The sequence below is a fragment of the Poecilia latipinna genome, unplaced genomic scaffold (genome assembly GCF_001443285.1).
Source record: "Poecilia latipinna isolate Pla-1442-1.1 unplaced genomic scaffold, P_latipinna-1.0 Scaffold3383, whole genome shotgun sequence".
NCBI classification, from domain to species: domain Eukaryota; kingdom Metazoa; phylum Chordata; class Actinopteri; order Cyprinodontiformes; family Poeciliidae; genus Poecilia; species Poecilia latipinna.
In genome coordinates this window covers 28,542-49,244 of record NW_015115999.1, presented here as the reverse complement: position 1 = coordinate 49,244, position 20,703 = coordinate 28,542, and the positions used below count along the sequence as shown (strand labels likewise).

General features: G+C 41.0%; 1 protein-coding gene across 1 annotated transcript in view; it reads right to left on the bottom strand.

Moving 5' to 3' along the window:
• Positions 1-2,176: 2,176 nt before the first annotated feature.
• The window catches only part of LOC106940837 (cytoplasmic dynein 1 intermediate chain 1-like), a gene marked incomplete at its 5' end in the record, with an annotated part of 32,695 nt that continues 14,168 nt past the window's right edge, over positions 2,177-20,703 (bottom strand). The window contains 6 exons of the mRNA XM_015023676.1: positions 2,177-2,426; positions 6,874-7,014; positions 13,062-13,206; positions 14,344-14,477; positions 14,746-14,859; positions 16,475-16,621. Coding sequence (XP_014879162.1) covers positions 2,253-2,426; positions 6,874-7,014; positions 13,062-13,206; positions 14,344-14,477; positions 14,746-14,859; positions 16,475-16,621 — 855 coding nt within the window. The remainder of the gene's footprint in view (positions 2,427-6,873; positions 7,015-13,061; positions 13,207-14,343; positions 14,478-14,745; positions 14,860-16,474; positions 16,622-20,703) is intronic.

The window sequence follows — 20,703 nt, the reverse complement described above, 5'->3', positions numbered from 1 at the left end:
TGGTTTCAGTTTCATAAGAACTCTTAATTTCAGTGAAAATTGCATTATTGTTGAAGGACACAGTAAGAAATACAAGCACTAGCAAAGCAGTAATGTGTCACATGTTGATTGTGTGTGAAATGCACAGTGAAAATGCAAAATGCTTTGAAATGTTTTTGTGTAAAACAAGTTTTAAAAGTGATACAGGTGCATCAGTATAAATCTGTTAATCTCTTTTGCAATCCCAACAGAAGCAGCATCAAAACGAAAGACTTAAAAAAAAAGACTAAACAAGCTCATAAAGGGGGCTGGTTTTGTTCCTCTGAATATGACTGTGCAAATCAAATAAAACATTACACACAGCTTCCTCTTCGTCATACTTTTGCACAACAAAAAACAATTCTCCTCAGACAGGGACCTCTTCAGAACCACAGTAATACAGGCCACTACAGGAGATCCTTTCTGCTCACAGCGATAAAACAACTCTTAGAAGAGATATGAATAATGCGAGTTACATTTCATTTCCCTTTGGGAATATTTTTTAATTGAACTGAACTAAATTACCAGAAATGCCTAATTCACCAATTAGAGGGGACGTTATGAAAGAAAAAATTTAGTTTTGTTTTGTTAAAAGCATCCAAATTAACAGTTCGGTTTAAATTATAATGATTATTATTATTCAGGGTTTAGCAGCAATTCTTCCAATTCCTAACAGTGAAAACATTCAATTACTACCAAAGAAAAATGAAACATAATCATGCTAATTTGATTGGTGTATATTTTATGACAGACCACCAGTTTGCCAGCGAGAACACATCCAACGATCTGTCGAGTGTTGGAGCCGCGTCGTCAGGATGGAAAATCCGTCACACGAGCTGCACAGACCGTCGGGGTCAAACCGAACGTCGTTCCTCTCCTTAGCTGAGCACAGTCGGGACTCGAGAAGGAGTGGGACAAAAGCCGCAGCCACCACCCAAGATGTCTGCAAGCCATTCGCATGGCTAGGCTGTAATTAATCAGAAACCTGGCCACAGTCACGGAGGAGAAGTGGGGGGAGGGGGGCAGAGGGGGGCAAACGTAGCGCTGATGAGCGGCGTAAGCAGTAGCAGAACGACTACAAGAGGCTTGTTCCTAATGACGCCTAGGTTTGAAAATCAGGAGTTTCATTACTCTGAAATGTACAAGACAACAGGGACTGAGTTTTATCCTGTGATTCGGATTTTCCACACAGGGCAACACTTGTAAAGTTTTAATAGATAACCCCGATGGTAAATATGCTTAAAATAAAATGCTTAGAGTAAAACGAAACTGAAATGGAAATTGTTGGTATTTTGTCCTTCCTGGAAAAGTCTCCAGACTTGCTGTTATTCCCAGAGATACTTCTTTTTTCTTTTCTTTAAGAAAAAAAAAATACTCTCTTCCCAGTTTTAGCTACATGGGCAAGTTTACAGTAAATACCCCATTATTACACACACACACACACACACACACACACACACACGCACACACAAAGCCCTGCCTAAAGGACCCATAAAGCCTTTCAGCTTCACTCAGTTTTATTGAGGCCTCTTCATTACCATCAACCCAGCACTGAGGCCACCAGCTCTGCTCGACTCCCCTCTAGCTTACCACACAAAAAAGATGCTAAACTTAGCTGAGCAGCTAAGCTAAAAACATCTTCAAGCATTAAAGCACGTCGGCTGGGGCTGAATGGCTAGCTGGCTGCGTTGTGATGGGAGCGCTTTCAAGAAGCATTAAATAAAATGTTGCATACAGCAGTGCGAAGCCGAAAATGGTTTTGTAAAAACTCGGACTTGTTCCTGATAAGTAAGTAAAACGTTGCCAAAAATTCAGAGAGTAAGATTCAGTTCCACGTGCTTTGCGCTATTTTAAAAACAATGACACAGACATAGACATCCATGATGAACCGAGACCCGATATTTATTTTACAAACACTATTTGGTCAAATTACTGGTATTAAAAATCTCTCTATCTGCTCCTGTCCAGCTGTATTAATACAGTACTGCAATTTTTGTTGTTTTTATTCTAGTTTCCTCATGCTTTTTGCACCTCTGTTGTAATTAGGACCTGATTGGAAATGAAACTCGTGAGAGCCTCTCAGCCATGCATCATAGGAGTCGATGTGAATGTAACGTGAACCCTCAGCAAAAAAAAAAAAAGAAACACAGTAAATATTAATGTATTTAACCAAAAGTGGAAAATTTTCAGGATGTACTTTTTGTTCACAACAGCAAAGGAAAACCTCAGCAGGACTATTTTGTGCCCCAGCAGCAGAACCTCTCCATGGTTGTTCTATGTACCTCTCCTGCATCGTAGATCCAAACTCTGCCCTCTGAGTCGCCCACGGCCACCTCCTTCCCTCCCGACGACCAGCGAACCCTGTTCAGAGCCGAAGCTCCCTCAATGGTCACACTGGCAGTTGGCACCTAGGAGGGAAAAAAAAAAACAATACAATAAATTCATGATGAAAAAACATTATATTTACCTGTTGTTTCCTTTTCCAGTGAAGTGATATTCTCCCGTCAGAAGAAGCTTTGCGAGTTTTGTGCAGGTGAAAGATCTTCACAACCAAAAAATGTTCATTGTAACACAAGACAATAACCAGATATGACCTCTACACATAGATCTAACTGTCAAGAAAGTATTTTGTGACACAGATGTGCCTCCATTTTGCATAGTGTGAGTATATCGGGATGATTGCTGTAAAAAGTACTGGGTGCTGCTGGTGCAAGAAATCACTTTGTCTTTTTTTTTCAGACTTAGTTGTCAATTAACCATCTGAGGCTAAAACGTCATTGCACCTCACTGAGTTTGTCACAAACTGTTCAAAAAATGAATTAATCAGAAAACCGGCCAGACTTCTGTATGTTCAAACTAATTCAAGCATTAAACATGCTGAGGTGACGGAATCTTCATCAGTGCTGACAAAGCGTCTGCATGCTGTAGCACGAAATTAGATGATAACGTGTCACAACTACATTTACAAAATATGTTGCGGAGCAGGTTTCCGCGTCACAATTCACGCCAGACATTTTCTCAACATGGCAACGGCATCTATGGCTGCCTGGTTTAGCTGAGGACCAAACCGAATGTGCTAATATTTTAGTGTTAGCCACTTTGTAGAAAGACAGTTATGCTGTGATAGGGAACAGAGTAAAGGTTCTTACATGTTTCAGTGTGCAAGTTCACACTTTCCAGGCTCAACTTTATTGAGTCGTGAGTTCTTTTTGCTAATTTAACTAATATGATAAATATTTCTGCAGTAGGTGTGTCTCAAATGTGGAGCCTGGAAAACCCACAGACCGGAAGGAGGGAAGCCAGAGAGGACAGAGAGACATACGGACTGATATTAGGAAGAAAGGAAGGACACAAGGAGGGAAACAAGAAACAAAAAGATTTATAACGACAGGGGACATACAGAAAGGAAGGGAAGAAGGGCGGAGATGAAAGGAGGGAGGAAGGAAGAACACAATAAAGAAAAAATGGGAGGAAGGAAAAAAGGAAGGAAGGACACAGGGAAGGGCAGGAGGAATGATAATAAGTATTTAAATATCCATCTGTTTGCCACCGAGTCACAATATGTCTCTTCATCAGTTTTTATCATTCAGTTTTAATTTCAATTTTAAACTCGGCACTTATTGGCGGTCTGACGGAACCATCAGCAAAATAATAGTTCAAACAAGAAAAGTAAAACTACTAATTAGATACTACCTTCCACAATGAAACATTTGCTAACAGTAAAAGTTTATTAACGTTGCCTTATTTTTTTTGTTATTACTTCATGGCAGTGCCGCTGCAAAGGATTCCCTCTTTAATGGCGAGACTATTCACAGTAGGCTTCTTTTCTTCTGAAGACAAAATAGAGTAATAAACAGCCACGTACCATGACAGGCCTCCCGAAACCTTACCGCATTTTATTTAGTGACCCTAATTGCAACGTGTCCTAATGTTTATTGAAAAATTGCAACATTACATTATGTGATTACAGAGCAAATTTACCACAAGAACAGGGTGGCTTCATCTGGACGTGCTGGAGGTTACGAATACAAAGCTGTCACATTTACGGCTTTTTTTTTATTCGATCGGACACACGCGAGCCCGACTTACTCTGGAAACAACCCGTACGCGTTTGCTGGCGGGGGCTGAGCCGAATCTTGATTTCTGTCTTTTAGTGCTCATGTTGCACCTTTGAAAACCCAAAACCATCTGCAGCGTTTCCATAAACTGTTCCTGACATGTGGCAGGCGAGTCTGACACATGTCACCAGTGGAGACAGAGGCCTTGGCATCGCGTCTCCTCGCACACCGAGCTCCTGCGCATTTAAAGCAGAGCTAACCACAGACTGACTGCCATTAGCCCACTAGCTTCCCTTCCTCCGCAAGAGTGGATCTGAACGGAGAGCTTTAAAACTGCGTGTGTCTGCTTGTGTGTGTGGTGGAAATGAGAACCAGGCGCGCTACGCTGCTCTGTTAATGTTGTTATGACTCTGTGTTTTTAATATGATGGCAACAATGAAAGCCTGTTGCTATCAGACTGGCTAGTGTGTGAGTGAGCGTGCGTGCGTCCGATGCATCCGTTTGCGTGAGCGCTCGTCTGTGCAAATGTTTCTCATAAAGCACATTGTTAGGCAAGTTAAGCCCCCGATAATGAACTCTTCCTTTGTCTGTGAAAAGGCTGCTGTTGAGGAAACCATGGGAATATGCGCCGCAGATAGAGGAGCCGCTGCTAACCACAGCGGCGCGCGTGAAGGCAAGAAACTACGCAGAGATGGGAGCTGAAGTGAGACGACACGAGGGTCTTGTACGGTAGAGAAAATGGGAAAAGAGGGAGAGCTCATTATTTGAGAGGAGTGAGAGCATCTGTCTTGACGCAGACTTGCATTAAGGTTGAAGTCACTGGTGTGTCCATGGAAACCAAGGAGGAAGGAGAATGGAGGATCCTTTTATCTGGACTTTTACCTGAATGATCAAAGGTTGTCTGCTGACAGGGTTGAGAGACAGAAAGGTTTTTTACAGAATCGTGGTTGAAGTTACATTTTTTGATTTATAATAAGTGTGATGAAAATAACTTGTAGTATAGTCCACAGAACATAAAGTTCCAGCAAGGAGACAAAGCTTGTTTTGATTTGTTTGTTTGTTTTTTCCGAAAGAGACAATGGTCTATTCAAGTTCACTCCCTACCAAGCTCGAATTGTGTGAAGAAGAAGTTGTACCCTAGAGGTTCACTAGTCTGTAAAAGATAAACTTTATGTATGCACGTACAAACAGTGTTGACCACATTTACTGCCACTTGTGATACAAAACCTTAAAGTAAATAAATCTTGTGTTTTGGAGCATAACATTTCAGGAAGAACCAAACACTTTTTCTGTACATTTTTTCAGAAGGGCAAAATCTAAACGTAAAGAAAAATGACAATTATTTTGCACAATCTCCAGTTGGAAATAGACTTCCTCGGTAGCATTTCCTGATGTTTTAACCAGACAAATCATTGATTATTCCTCCTCGCATAAGCTGTCCAGGTCATCAAGGCTACGTTTTGCAGATTTAAATCAAAACACTTAAACGACAAGGTCAATTTTGTGTTTGATGAAGCATTTTTGTGTATGCTTTGGGCCACAAATAAGTAATTACAACAACTGGGCCCCTCAGATTTCTTTAATTTGGTATTTCAAACATATCATGACAGACTGCACTCTAACAATGGGATAATAACAATCCCATTGTTATTATCCAATGGGATAATAACAACAGTACTTAACAGTGGGTAGGAAGTGCTTTTCCACATATTTACAAATTTCATATTTGTTTTCTGTTTGAAAAGTTATGGGTTAATAATTGGATATTTGAATACACGGACCAACATAGCAACTTAAAGCAGTATAATTCAGAATGAAATGTTTCAGTTGTCTTATTTTAAAAATAAAGACAAAAAAGACACCCTTTAATAAAGAGATTTATGTAAAATACATGTTTTTGTCTTTATTTCAAAATAAAGACAACTGTTCCAGTAAATGTAATGATTCTGTTAAGAAAATACAATTATGTCCTTAAGAGATATAACATGTTTTCCTTAATGAATCGATATAATTAAGTCAAAGGTAGAATTTCTCAAAATGTTCAGCGTTTGTGTGAAAAGGTCTGGATTAAGCAAACATAATTTAATCAAAAACCCTAGCAGAAATACATGTTTAATGACAAATGAAATGAAGGAACCCAATTATAGGATTGAGAACTATCTGCTCACAATAGTAGACATTATACACTCCTTTTATTTTATTTTTTTGCTTAATACTACACATGATTATGTCGAATTCCAGCACCCAGATGGCCTTAAATGCACTCATCTCAAAAATAACTGTCACGCCACAGCATTTCAAAACTCAACCCTTACTGGCCTGAACTTTCTTTTTTTTTTTTTTTTTTTAATCATTATTTTTCATGGGACTGTGGACTGAGGGCTGGGGCTCTCTGCTTGCGGTCGCCGACACATCTGTGCGCTCCTCTGACGGGACGCAGTTTGGGAGGAAGACGGTCTCTGAGGTCGTCTGAACGTTAGGCAGAGGTTGTAGAAATGTTAGCGGGGTGGCTGGGTGGGAGCCAGAGCGAGAAGATGTCACCCAGTCAGATTTAAAGCGAGAGCTGTGGGAAACGCCTACAGGGGAGTCTTGAATCTCGTGTGTGTGTGTGTGTGTGTGTGTGTGTGTGTGTGTGTGTGTGTGTGTGTGTGTGTGAAGAAGAGAGCTTTGGGTATTGGGTTGTGCGGTTCGGGCTGAGCACCAGCAACAGACCCGGAGGACACCAAAACAGGCACGCATATTGACAGAGAACAAGACGACCCAGAAAACACGCCCACCATGACCCAAATCCACACACCTCGGTGTCGTTGTTGAGGTTCCACAGGTCCAGGCGGCCCATGCCGTCCACGGCGGCGAACATGGCAGGATGCACGGGCGACCACATGACGTCATACACATAGTCGGCATTGTCCTCAAAAGAGTACAGCGGTTTGTTGTGCTGAAAGAGAGGGAGGGGGGCGAGAGAAAATAAGAAGATATCTGTGGACGAGTGTTTGAGTGGCATGGTGCGAAATAGCACTGTACAAAAAGAGAAAGAGAAAAAAAAACGGAGAGATTACAGGAGATGACACATTGGAGATGGACGGAAAAAAAACAGAGCGAGAGACACAGAGTGAAAAAGGAATGGAGAGAGGGAGTGTGTGAGCTTCAGACAGAGCGGCGCTGCCTCAGCCTTGGGGCCTGTCTGGGTGCAGAGCCTAATTAAAAAGCCTTGCACATTCACACAGCGCCATAAAACCGCTGGGAGAGATGAAAGAGAAGGCCCCTCCACAAGGTATACTGTAACCTTAACACAACAGCTGTTAGAGAGATGGGAAGAGATAGAGAACGCAACGAGAGGGAGGGGGGTGGGGGCGGCAGACGGCGGACGGCAATGAGGGGCGCTCCGAGGAGGACGAGCTCGTTCCGGGCGCGAACGGGTTAATTAACGACGAGTTTATTGGTTGTGTTCGGCGGTAAAGAGCGATTGTAATCTCGGCAATCACATCAGCTGACGATCGCTGTTAACATAAACTGATATTAATAAAAAATTATATCTGGTGCCGTGGGAGATGTGGGAGATTTACCTTTGCATGGAAAACTTGTCAGTGCTCTCTAGTGGACAAACACTAAATTACCATAACTTGCTATTATTTACAGTACGCTTTGTTGGAAAGGAGATCTCCAACACACAGAACACACACACAAAAATACACACACACACACAGGTCCAGTTTTGAATTTACATCAGAATGCAACAAAATTTGTAGAGATATTTACATGACTATGTGTTATTTTATCTATTTAAGTGCTTGGAAGCAAACAAACAAACAAAAAAAAGGAGACGATGTTATTCCTCATAATTATTCATTTGGCCTGGCAACAATGTTTGGAGAATAACATTTTGGAACACAGTCAGGAATGAAGGATCAGCTGGCATTTGTTTATTGACTTGTTTATTGTGTTCCCCAGTTACACTGGGAACAAAAGACAAGCACAGATAAACTGGTGACATTACATTATAAATATAAACGAGGAACATTTTTCTTTGTATATTTACATTGGTCAACTCTTTAAAATCATGACTAAATTTCAATTTTTAATCGATTTGGAGTTTAGAGACTAGTCGGCTCCATGTGTTGAGTTGTTTGGGGGGCTACCTGCTCGCAGTTAAGTTTTTTGTTATGTCATATTTCAAATCCAATAAAAAGATACAGCAAAAACTGGTCAAATTACAAAACATATAAATCTCAACTTGCACCAATTTTACCAGTCTACTAACAAACTAAATGGAAAATTTACATTTCGAGCTCTCAATCAAACACTTTTACAGAAACACCTATATTTCTATTTTGTTTTGTACTGTTAGTTTTTATTACACTTTTACCAAAGTGTCACTTTTTTTCTGTAGCTGAGACTTTTAGTTGTTATGTCCTATCAGTTGATTTTGAGCTTCTATTTAAGGGAAACATCTTTAATATGGTCTCTGCACAGGGCAATATTTAAAACACCACAAAACGCTGCGCCTCAGATAATCAACCTGTTGGACCAAACGAACGCCGTGCTCCTCCTAACGGCTCCCATCTTCGACGAAGCACACTTATCAGAGTTAAAATCGGAGATTCCACTTCGGCGTGTGTGACGGTGTGTAATCCCCATTTTTCAGATTGACAACTCAAATTCCAAGGGCTTAAGAAACAAAACTGTGTTCCTGACAAGAAGAGAGGGAGGGGAGGAGACAGGTTGGCTGCAGGAGCGAAATAAAAGAATGTACAGTATTCCGTCTCTCTTCCTCATTCTTACCCCCTATTGCCTGCTGATTGTCTTGCTACAAAGTTTCTAGGAGACGACACATACGCACTTAGAAACGCGGCGCAAATGTCCGAGTACATTTCGAGCTTCGACTGAAACAGTTTTCCAGTCAGATGACAGGAGGAGGACTCTTTTCTTGTTCTTTGCCTCGCGGTTTTTACATTCAATGCGTTGCTGGGCCGACGTTTAAAGTTCTCAACGTTACATTCACTCACTGTCCTCCTCCTTCACTCGTCATCTTTTATCACAACTCATCTTCTTGCAGTAACGCTTTTCTTTTTAATTGGCTTCAAAATCTGTCACGTTGGGTATAAACTCAAAATTATACACGACTTACATAAAATCAACAGAACTGATTCAGGCTTAAGCTTCTGTTTTGGCCATTTCCACCGTCTCCTCAGATTGTGAAAAGTTTCAAAACTCATCTCAAAACATAGTTTAATCCGAGTGGCGCCACACAGAAAGTACCTGCTTGTCATTATCTTTCCAGTGATAGCAGGCTACAGAAGCTTCTTGCACGTCTGAGCAAAAGAGCCATACCTTAATAGAGTGCAATAAAGTAATACTGGAGGACCCGAACTCTGTTATCAGAACTCTGCAAGACTGAGCTGCAAAACATTAATTTTAGACTGGGCAAGACATGAAGTATTTCGTCACCTTCCTAAAATAACGACCGAAGTGATTTTCTGCCAAAAGTGATTTTTTTTTTTTTTTTTTTTTTTTTTTTTGTCAAAATCACTTAAGGCAAAAAAAAAAAAATAAAAAAAAAAATGACACAGGTCATAATTTTAGGAAGGTGATGAGCTGCAGTACTAAGGAAAACAACATTAATAGAAGAAACACTGATCAAAACATTCTGGCATAAAATAAATAAATAAATAAATAAAACTACTTCTGTCCTAGTAGCTCTTTTGTGTCACGGCTCACAAAATGTGGTACAAGTGTGGACTACCTCTGGCGGTACTGAGAGGAAATTTCAGTGTCAACTATTTACAGGTAAATAAGAAGCAACTTAACGCATGTTTTTTATTACAGCAACCTTTTCCAGGAACCTGGAGAGTTTTCTCGGACCGCTGTTAGGCCCCCTGTGTTTCTATTGCGTTTGCCAGAAGAACGATCCTCGTCTAAACAGCCTTCAGCTCCACTAAAATGCTGTTTTTACACCATCAGATTTAAAACGGATCAATTACGTTTGCAAAGGCACTCCCAAATAGTGTCCGATTTTTGATTTTCTTTACTAAATTTTCTTCCACTGGCTAAAATCTGAAACCGTGAGCTCAATGTGGAGCAGCACGTCTTGTTGGATATAAATATTAATTAATCTTAACAAGAGTGAAAGATTACATCTGTTGTACAGCGTAATGGAGACACTCTTGCTTTTCAGTATTGTTACCCAGGTTCACCGTGTCTATTAAGGTTTAAGCTAATTCCAGGTTTTGCGGCCGCACTGACACACTTTCATCTAATTACAATCCTTTCGTGTTCTGTGCTGTGTGAGAGCACACCGGGACAGACCCCTGCTATAATCTTATTTTCCAAAGACACCTACCGACGCTCAGCTCCAGACTTGATCCACACTCTTCAACAATCACCTGAACTGACAGTGACGCAGGCCTTTAATTAACTTCTTCAGAGAGCAGAAGTGGAATTATTATACTTCATCCAATCACTTAGTAGACGCCGGGTTTGGGGTCAAGAGAGCAAGGCGGTTCAAGTTATGCACAATCATAAACCTACTCCCAGCTGTCGCGACATCTTCAAACTCTGGCCCGGCGCAGAACGGTCTCGCTAACCACAATATTTGCACCGCTGAGAGTAAAAACATTACCAGGCTTCTGTACGACGGCCTTTTTGAACCGTGAGGGCAAACGTGCGAGTCAATACGAAAACAATTCTCAGTCGATCTGCGAGTACGCGCATGCGTGTGTGTGTGTGTGCGTCCGTGTGCGTGCGTGAGCGACCGGAGGATTGAAGGCCGACCTCCAGGGGATTTCAGCCCAGGCACAAAACTGCCTTCTTAAGATATATGAGAGACATATGCGGTGTGTCTGTAGCCACACACCTTCACACCTCCAGGTAAGTGCCTGCCCACACACCAAACACGGGTTATGCTGGAAGAGAGACAGACATGCATTCCTGCGGTGGCCCTCAAAGGAGAGGGAATTTCCAAATCCTGAAAAAAATAACACGCTCTCCTGATGAAAATCCGCAGAAATGTTTTAATATGTGTCACAGGGCTCTTTGCTCAAGCTTTATGGACTGGCTGCTTGCAAACCTGCGCCAGAATGCATCAGAATGCTTTATGGGCCTGTCGCAGCCAAGTATGAAAAGTAAAACATGATCCAGAATCGGGCTGTAGGTATAATGGGAAATTCATTATGTGTTTTATCATATTCAGCAAGCTTTTATAAAGATGATTTTCTTAACGGTTTCTTTTTTTTTAAAGTCTACATCAGCTTTTTCTAAACCAATAATTTGAACTTAGAATCCCAAGTCTGCTTCCTCCCACTGACTTCTATAATCAGTATCTTTTGTTCCTCTTATTTCTCTAAGTAATTCCGTGCGACACGTAAAATCACCCAGAACAAAAAAACTTCAGTCTCAGTAGCACAAAAATGTCCTGTCAGTGTTTTAACCAGCTTTTCTCTTATCCAGCCTCTCTCCGACAACAGCAGTGACTGTTTGGATTTCACTGCCGCCAAATGGAACTCGTCGCGTTCGTTTGGAGGGAAAGCAAATGCCCTGAGTGGACGAGGTCACTCAAACGCGCCGAGAGGAGGAGTGCCCACCTCCTGATTCTCTGAATGCGCCAGCGGCGTCCTGTCAGAGCTTTCGGTGGACTTTGCGGGGGACTTTGACAAACACATCGGTGAACACAGAAGCAAAGCATTTCTTCTGCGCGTTTGTCAAGTTAAGTGCTCAAAACGTAACAAGCGACGAAGACCAAGACTAAGACGCACGTTATGTATACATCTCTAAAGCATGTGTAGACTCTACCTGACTTGCAGCGCTATTCAAAAGTATTCACAGCCTTTTTTCCACATGCACACATGTTGCATATTCTGTTTAGATTTAAATTTATGCAACAACAAAAAGTCAGAAGGTGGTTTTCACATTTCTTTTTTTTTTTTTTAATTTGAAAAGTGCGGTGTACATTTGGATTCAATCCCCAGCTGGTAGAGACATACCAAAAAAAGATTTGCAGATGCAATTGCAGAACATTCTTTACTCAGGAAGGTTGCATATAAAATATAGACCACACTTTTCTACTACTTTTTTTTTTTTTTTTTAAGTTTTGAAAGCCATGGATAATTTTGTGTCTGACTTCATGTCAGTCTATCATAAACTCCCAACATAATACATACATGTTGTTGTAATGTGGCAAACATGTAAAAAGGTTCAGGAGGACTGAACACTATGGCAAAGTTATTTATCGGCAGACAATTTCACATAGAAAACATAATGCTTACCACTTAAATGACCCTCATTTCAATCTTTAAATCTTTTAGGAAACTTGATTTTGTGTGACTTTACATTCATAAATTTGAGAATAAAATTTCTTGGAGTTTTCTTTTCTTTTTTTTTTGCAATACATATTTTTACATTTGCCTACCTTGTTGAATTTCATTTTAGCATGATAAACATAAAGAACAAAAAGGTTTGGTTTGTGTTTGTGTTAGCTGATTTTGGAGGAACAATTACAAGAGGTGCTTTTGTAACGCATTTAGGAATCTTATCCGATTAAAATCTATAAAGCACAAACGTAGCATCCCTTCTTTACTATTACTAAGAGAAAATGCCATATCAGTGTTTCTCCGGACAGCTCTGAGCCCTGGAGCATAACAACGTCTGGGAGGAGGAATTCAGGTCACCGTCATCAGAGTTCCTGGCTTCTGCTGATTAATTTCACAGTACACTCACACAGTAAATATATGCAACACATCGCAAAGAGCTTACTCCAACACACACACGCACACACACACACACACGCAAACACACAAATAGCAAGAGAAAGACTGATTTTCAAATAGTTGTTCATCCAATGTACTCAACTCCCTCCCCTCATTCTCTCAGGAGTCCCTCTAAGTAACCTTTCAGAGACCACAATCAACCCCCCACACATCTGTTCCCTCTGCCATTTTCTCCCTCCCTCACACACACACTCGCACACACATCGACTCACACACGGCGTACCTTGGTGCTCCAGAGTTTGACGGTCCAGTCGAAGGAAGATGTAATAAAGAGGTGGGAGAAGTCTACAGTGCCCACTGCACTGTGACAGCTGATTCCCGTAACCGGCCCCTGGTGGCCCTCGAACATTTCACAGATGCCCGCTTTACTGGAGAAGACGACAACGAACGTTGATGATTAGTTTTAAAAATTGAACAGCATTTTTTATTTTTTTTAGAACACTAAGAGACTTTGGGATCAATTTATTAAGGAATCAGCCAACTTATGAAGCATTAAGAGCATTTTGATTCCTTTGGCACAATTCTAATTTCTCTTGAAAGAAAAAGTGAAATCTTCTTATTAAACCAGTTTCTAGTTCATATTTCATTAGCTTATTTAATTAAGTCAAATTTCTTAATTAACGTGCACTATTGCTATGTTCATCATTTTTGCTCTTGTGAATGTGATCTTGTCAAAACCACAACCAGAATAAAAATCAAATAAATAAAGAAATAAGTGTAAACATGCCGGCCGCTGATGATTTCTCCTTACACTGATCCACAGAATATGTATTTAAAAAGTGACAAAAAGAGGAAAAACAGGCCTAAATGTGTCTAATTTGAGAAAATAATTACATTTCAAATCATTTTTTTATTATTTTGGTTCTCTCCTTGTACTACACTCCTATGTTTAACCTCAATCTGGACTTTGCTGTCGTTCTGACCAGTGGATACCGATTTCTATAATAATTATATTTAACATAAAAATATATATTTTCTTGCTTTTCATGGACATAATTCATTCCTAAGAGGTCAGATTTGCTGTAACACAGTTTTATTTCTTAGATAAACTGACAACACATGTGGATTATTAGCTGTTTTTAGCGTCATAGATAACAACCAGCTCATTAGCATCGCTAATGTAATGATAAACAGCAGACTCTGTTTCCTAGAGAATGTAAACTTTTACCTTGTAGGAGCCAGAATGAACAGCTGACAGAGAAAATATTCATTTTAAATAACTTCATACATCTCATAGCTAACACTGAGTCCTCTTCCCTTTCCTTCCACACTGAAGAGTGTTGTGATTGTCATGACGTCTTAGGGCTTAGGCATGTGCTTACTGCTCAAAAAAAAAAAAAAAAAAAAAAAAAAGCGGGGGTTTTGAACGGCTGTTAAAAATGGTCATCAGAGGTCTGGCTAAAAAACATTAAAGTTATGAGTTTACCTCTAAATATTTTATCTATATTTAGTTAGCTGGTAAACTGACCAAATCTTTGCATGAAGGCACGAAACATTTCACCCACCTGCCATGTCTGGATGCGGTATACACGGTGCCTTCCTCGCTCCCCACCACATAGTTGTTGACATCCCCCGTGGGGAAAGCCATACCCGTCACCGCCACGGGTTTGGATTTGTTGTACACGAGTTCCATGGTCTCCTACAAACAGGGAGGTCATGGAGTTGGTAAACTATGCACTTCAAAGCCTTCAAATACACACAAAGTCATGATTTATATCAATAACTGACAGTTTTTAAGAAATCTTTTAGGGGAAAATAATAATAGTACAAAAAAAAAACATGTTTGCTCCATTTTAACATCTAAGAACTACTGAGCTACAACAGCTTTTCCCTGTAAAAATCTTAACATCAAGTCCTTCCGGCAGGTTGTGGGAATCGCGTGTCTGACGAGTGACATTTTTCACTACCTGAGGCTGAGAGAGCATGTCGAGGCTCCACGAACACATCCTCCCGTCCGTAGACACGGTGATCAGGTTGTTGGCATTCTGGGTGCCGACCACGTTCACGCAGTATACCGGGTGCTGTTGAGGCAACATACATGAACGCGGGCGCGGGGCGAAACAACGTGCTGCAGTTACGACAGTTCTCATTAAAGTAACATCTCTGACAAATCCACCTAGCAAACAAAACAAAATCCCGGAAAATCGTTTTGCCTGGAAGCATTTAAGTGTTCTTCAATCCGACATCCTGTGTGTTAAATATTCAGACGATTCCTAATTGCGAAAGGCTGACAAAACCACAACCGTTTTCTGAACCTTCAAAATTTGCTGTTAATAATATGAAATTTGTTAAAACACCCTTATTCCTATTATACAGTTAAACAGTGAAACACATGACATAATGAGATACTTTAAGGACCAAAAGCACAGAGGGTTGGCAGGCAACTTGCATGCCAGAGTGCAGTGGTCCTTTTCAATCCCTTTACGCTTGGGACATGTGCTGCTGTTCAAATCCATGAGTGTGTGAAGCCATTATATCATTACTGGCCAGTAATTGATTTGTCTGCTGGGCTGCACAAAGGGCCCATTCAGCAATCAGCACCATGCTAGTAAGCTAGACTTCACTAACTGGAGGGGACAAGAGCGGCAACCTCTTCAAGACTACCATACAGAAGGCATGTGGCAATGCAAGGGGCTACATGACTAAGACTATAAAAGGACTTGCTGCTTGTGTCCATGCATTGGTAATTTGTTGAGAGTGAGCAAGTTCACTGGAGTTAAAACTGGGCAATCTGTTCGATGTGTTTTCTCTTTTTCTTTTTTTCCTCTCACAACAAGTTGTACACTCACCCTGGAATGCAAAATATGACATTTACAAAACTGAACATTTTGTAATACAAAAAAAAAGTCAGAAAACATATTTAGTAGAAGACAACATTTCAGGAAAAAAAGTAGTGTTTGCATAAATCTGGTTTTGTTGGGTCTACAGTAATTATGCAAAGTTCACAAAATATTGTTTTGCAATACATTTACTGTATGTTCTGCTTTTTTTCTTGCTTTTTTCTAAACTATTGACTTTTTTTGTTGCCATTTATTGTTGTTTATATGATTTCCTAAATGAATTTTGCACCTGAAGGTTGAACTGTCTATTTCGCTTCAACTAGCATTGTACGGGAGCACATTCATATCAACATCTTAATATTTCCAGGCAAATGTTTAGTTAATACCAATGTTTTCTTGTCTGAAAGAAACTGATAAGTCTGATCCTGAGCAGTATTTGCCGAGATCCGAGGCTGAACTGATCGGTAGCTGCGTTTCCATTAGAAATGTGCGCAAAACTTTAATATTCTGCTAATGTAAAAAACAAAAAACAAAAAAAACAATTTCACAATTGAAACAATTAGAATAAAACATGAATGAGTTTGTTCAGTCAGTACAAAAGTACGCAGCACCAACAAGCTCTTCTTGTCATCTTTGCTACACCCAAAAAAAAAAACCGTTGACTTTTTATTGAAAAACTTGAGTTTTTTTTTTAAATTAGTGTATTAACTTTATAAAATTTATTTTCATAATTCCAGTTTGCACAATTGTTGGATCCACTGATCGATGGAAATGGAGCTTAGAGACATAGCGGGATCTAACATTTGTATTTTCTTGTTTTTAACAGTGTCTTATGTAAAAAAAAAAAGGGCCTTACAGTGTGTGCTGCAGCAGAGAGGGGAGTCCTCTGCACCGGGGTCCGGCGGTGACTCCGGTTGTCCCACAGAACAATCTGTCCCGAGTAAGTTCCTCCTACCACCAAGTTCGGATGAAACTTAGCAAAACCGACGGATACGACCGGAGACTGTAAAGAGAGGAGAAGAAAGAGTTTTTGGGAAAAGGGATACCTGGGTGTTTCATTACGATGAGGCGGGTTTCACAAGATATTAGTTAAACAACACAGAAAAGACATGAGTGCTAAAATGCGTCGGACTGGTGAAATTATGAGACGAGACATCAGGTGGTGAGAAAAGAGAACGACACGAATTTAAAGCGGTCACGCTCGACTGGGTGGGAGTTGAAACCAGTCACTGAGACGACGAAATGGGTGGCAGTCGTGGGGGAAACAGACAGAGACGGAGATGATGAGCTCGGCCACTGAGAGGGTCTGCTGAGGAGAGGAGAGAGGGGTGACGCTGCGGTGGAGACCAGACAAAGAGGGGAATTGTGGACCCCGTCCGCGCCAGCCGTTTCACGTTACAGCATCAAAACTCCAGCAGCCACTGGAGCGCTCACCGTGGCCTCCATCACAACGAGGCGCAGCCTTGAACTCCCTCCCGCCCCTCGTTGCCGCGCTTATTGAGTTTTGGTTCCTCTTCGGTGCTCGTTCCGTATTGGCTTCTGCTCGGCGCAGCCAACTGCCCCTGACCCCGGGGTCACCGGAGGATCTCCTCGACTCGATTATGAGAAAATGTTTCATCCCGTTGCGTAGCGCAACAGGAGGGTAAGTGGTGTAACGCTTTAACAAATTGAGAGGAGAAATAATTTACAAGCACAACAGCGCCAAGTGAAGCTCTCAGACACAAATCACAATTAAAAACAGAGCAACTACAAGATGCAGGGTGCATTCTAGAGCAGCGTCGTTGCCTAACACGGCCGTAGATTTATTAGACGGAGCTCAGCTGACACGTTTATTGGTCTTGAAGACTGGATGCCAGATATCTGGCTCTTAAAAAAGCAGCTTAGCGTGTGCATGGAGACTAAATTTGTCATTAATGATCAGAATCCTACTCCTAATCACTGCATTAACAAGGAAGTCATTGATGTAATAATGGTTTCATGACAAATTGCAATTTGGTATTCTAACAGCTCCAATTTAAAAATAATAACGCATTAGTGGAATGGATGTTGCTAAAATTTGTTTTGTGATGCTAGCCCAAAACAAAAATAAAGATCCAGCCACAATAACCACCTGCCAGGAAAACCTCCACTAACCTCTGTGTTGCCACTAACATTGAGCACAGCAGCAATAGGCACAACTATGGCCAAGAAGACCAAATGCACACTGCAGTCGTAGTATTCCTTTATTTTCTTCTCCGTCCATCCCTTCCAGCACACCATGTGCAAAGCAGCCAAAACCCCACTTCAGTTTGAAGGGCGATTGGAAAACAAACCAGAAGGAAAGAAAACCCTACGCAGTCCTTATTTTGCGTTTCTGTTCCTCCAGAGGCATCACCGAGTCCAGAGGAAAGGCTCTGTAGTCGCCTCAGATGTCGAGACTCAAAATAAACAGAGCTTTTGGCGATAAAAATAAAGCCGCTCATTGGCTGCCATGAGGGCTCTTTCTTTATTTACACAGTGTGACAAAAGGGGATTGTGGTTTTCGGCTTTATCAGCATGTATTACGAGCCAGGCTTGCATGGCCAACATGCTGTTGGGCTTGTTAACAAGAAGCTGAGAGGGCAATAATCACCTAAACTACAAAACATAAATATTAAAAGGTCTGAATGACATTAAACATCTACAGTAGATTGCAAAGGTATTAATATTCTTTGGACATGTTTTACATTTTGGACATTTTGCGCTAGATCAATGCAAAGTGCAACACAAATGTGAAGTAAGAGGGAAATAGAGGATGCACTTTCAATTGTTTTTGCAAATAAAAATTTCAAAAGCGTCATTTGTATTCAATTCCTGAACCTTTTGCAAACTCGTGCAGGTTTTCTTCCTGCATACAGCTGCATTCATCATCCCATCCACGCTGACACGCCTCCCTGTCCCTGTTAAGAAAACAGAACCTCCACAGCATGATACTTCCACTGCCATGTTTTACTACAGGGATTTTTCAATTGCGTTCAAACTAGAATTGAGAATCTTCACAATCATTCTGAAGCCATAATGAGATCTTTGTTGCGACACTCGGCTCAGAATGAACCCGTGGAACGCAAACAAAAATTTACAACGCTTAAGGAAAAGAATAAAAATGCTTAAAAATGTAAAACACCCTTATAGAAAAATTGGAAGCAAAACTTAGACAACAGACCTTTAGTGTCTCCTCCAAAATGCCAATATGTCATCCACTGGTTCCATGGGATTTTTAAAGCACTATTTACATAAAGTGCAGCTTGTCCCAGAGCGATCTAGAAATGGGCTGGTGGTCAAGTTGACTGTCGGTGGGAGTGTTTACGAGTCTATGCATACTATCTTGTTTGTGTGTATCTCAGAAGGGGTGAGTGTGTGCGTGCGTGTGTATGTGTGCAAAGGTGAAATGGGGAAAGAAACCATATGAAATCATATGGCTTGCAGCACAATGCAAACAGTGTATAGCCGACAGCCATGCACTGTGTAGAGGAATAGCACATGGCTGTGCAATGCACTGTGTAACGCTTACAGTGTGTTTCTTTTTCATATTTACACATAATGCTCATTAAATTAGACCAAAATGTCTCAATCACAAACTGTAGACAGGCTCCGATAAGGTTTTCAGTGTCTCTCTGAAGCCAAGATGGTAAGAGGATCACCAATTCCACCATTGTTGTGCAGAAAGATAGTGCAGCAATACCAGAATGGTGTTACCCAGCGTAAAATAGCAAAGACTTTTAAGTTATCTTCATCAACCGTGCATAACATCATCAAAAGATTCAGAGAATTTGGGACAATCGCTGTGCGTAAGGGCCAAGGCTGTAAAACTCTACTGGATGCTCGTGATCTCCGGGCCCTTAAATGTCACTGCACCTCAAACAGGAATGCCACTGTCAAGGAAATAACAGCATGGGCTCAGGAATACTTCCAGAAAGCATTGTCAGTGAACACAATCCACCGTGCCATCCGCCGCTGCCAGCTGAAACTCTACAGTGCAAAGAGGAAGCCATTTCTAAGCAAGCTCCACAAGCTCAGCCGTTTGCACTGGGCCAGGAGTCATTTACACTGGGACGCCATGTCATCCGGACCAGAGAGGACAAGGATAACCCAAGTTGTTATCAACGCTCCGTTCAGAAGCCTGCATCACTGATGGTATGGGGTTGCATGAGTGCTGGTGGCCTGGGCAGCTTGCATGTCTGGAAAGGCACCATTAATGCAGAGAACTATGTTCAGGTTCTAGAACAACATATGCTCCCATCTAGACGTCATCTCTTTCAGGGAAGACCCTGCATTTTTCAACAACATAATGCCAGACCACATTCTGCAGCAATCACATCATGGCTACGTAGGAGAAGGATCTGGGTTCTGAAATGGCCAGCCTGCAGTCCAGATCTTTCACCTATAGAGAACATTTGGCACATCATAAAGAGGAAGGTGCGACAAAGAAGGCCCAAGACGATTAACAGTTAGAGGCCTGTATTAGACATGAATGGGAGAACATTCCTATTTCTAAACTTGAGAAACTGGTCTCCTCTGTCCCCATATGTCTGTTGAGTGTTGTAAGAAGAAGGGGAGATGCCACACAGTGGTAAAAATGGCCTTGTCCCAACTTTTTTGGGATTTGTTGATGTCATGAAATTTTTAAACAACATATTTTTCCCTTAAAATGATACATTCTCTGTTTAAACTTTTGATCTGTGATTTGTGTTCTATTGTGAATAAAATATTAGATGTTGGCACCTCCACATCATTGCATTCAGTTTTTATTCACAATTTGTTTAGTGTCCCAACCTTTTTTGGAATCCGGTTTGTATATCTAGATCTCATGTTCATCTAATTTAAGAGGTACCTTGTTACTTTTGGATTTACGAACATGTGACAGACGTGAGGATTCAGCCCAACCTTCCAGTTGGGACATAACCAAAGAGCCACGGCTGTCCTGAGTCTTCCAACGACAGAAGAGTGTGAGAAAAAATCTAATTCTGTCCTGTTTCTTATTTTCTTTTCTTTTGTGTGAGAAGCAACACATGTGTTTTAAATTAAAAAAACAAAAAACTACTGTAAACCATTGGCCACAATAAAAGT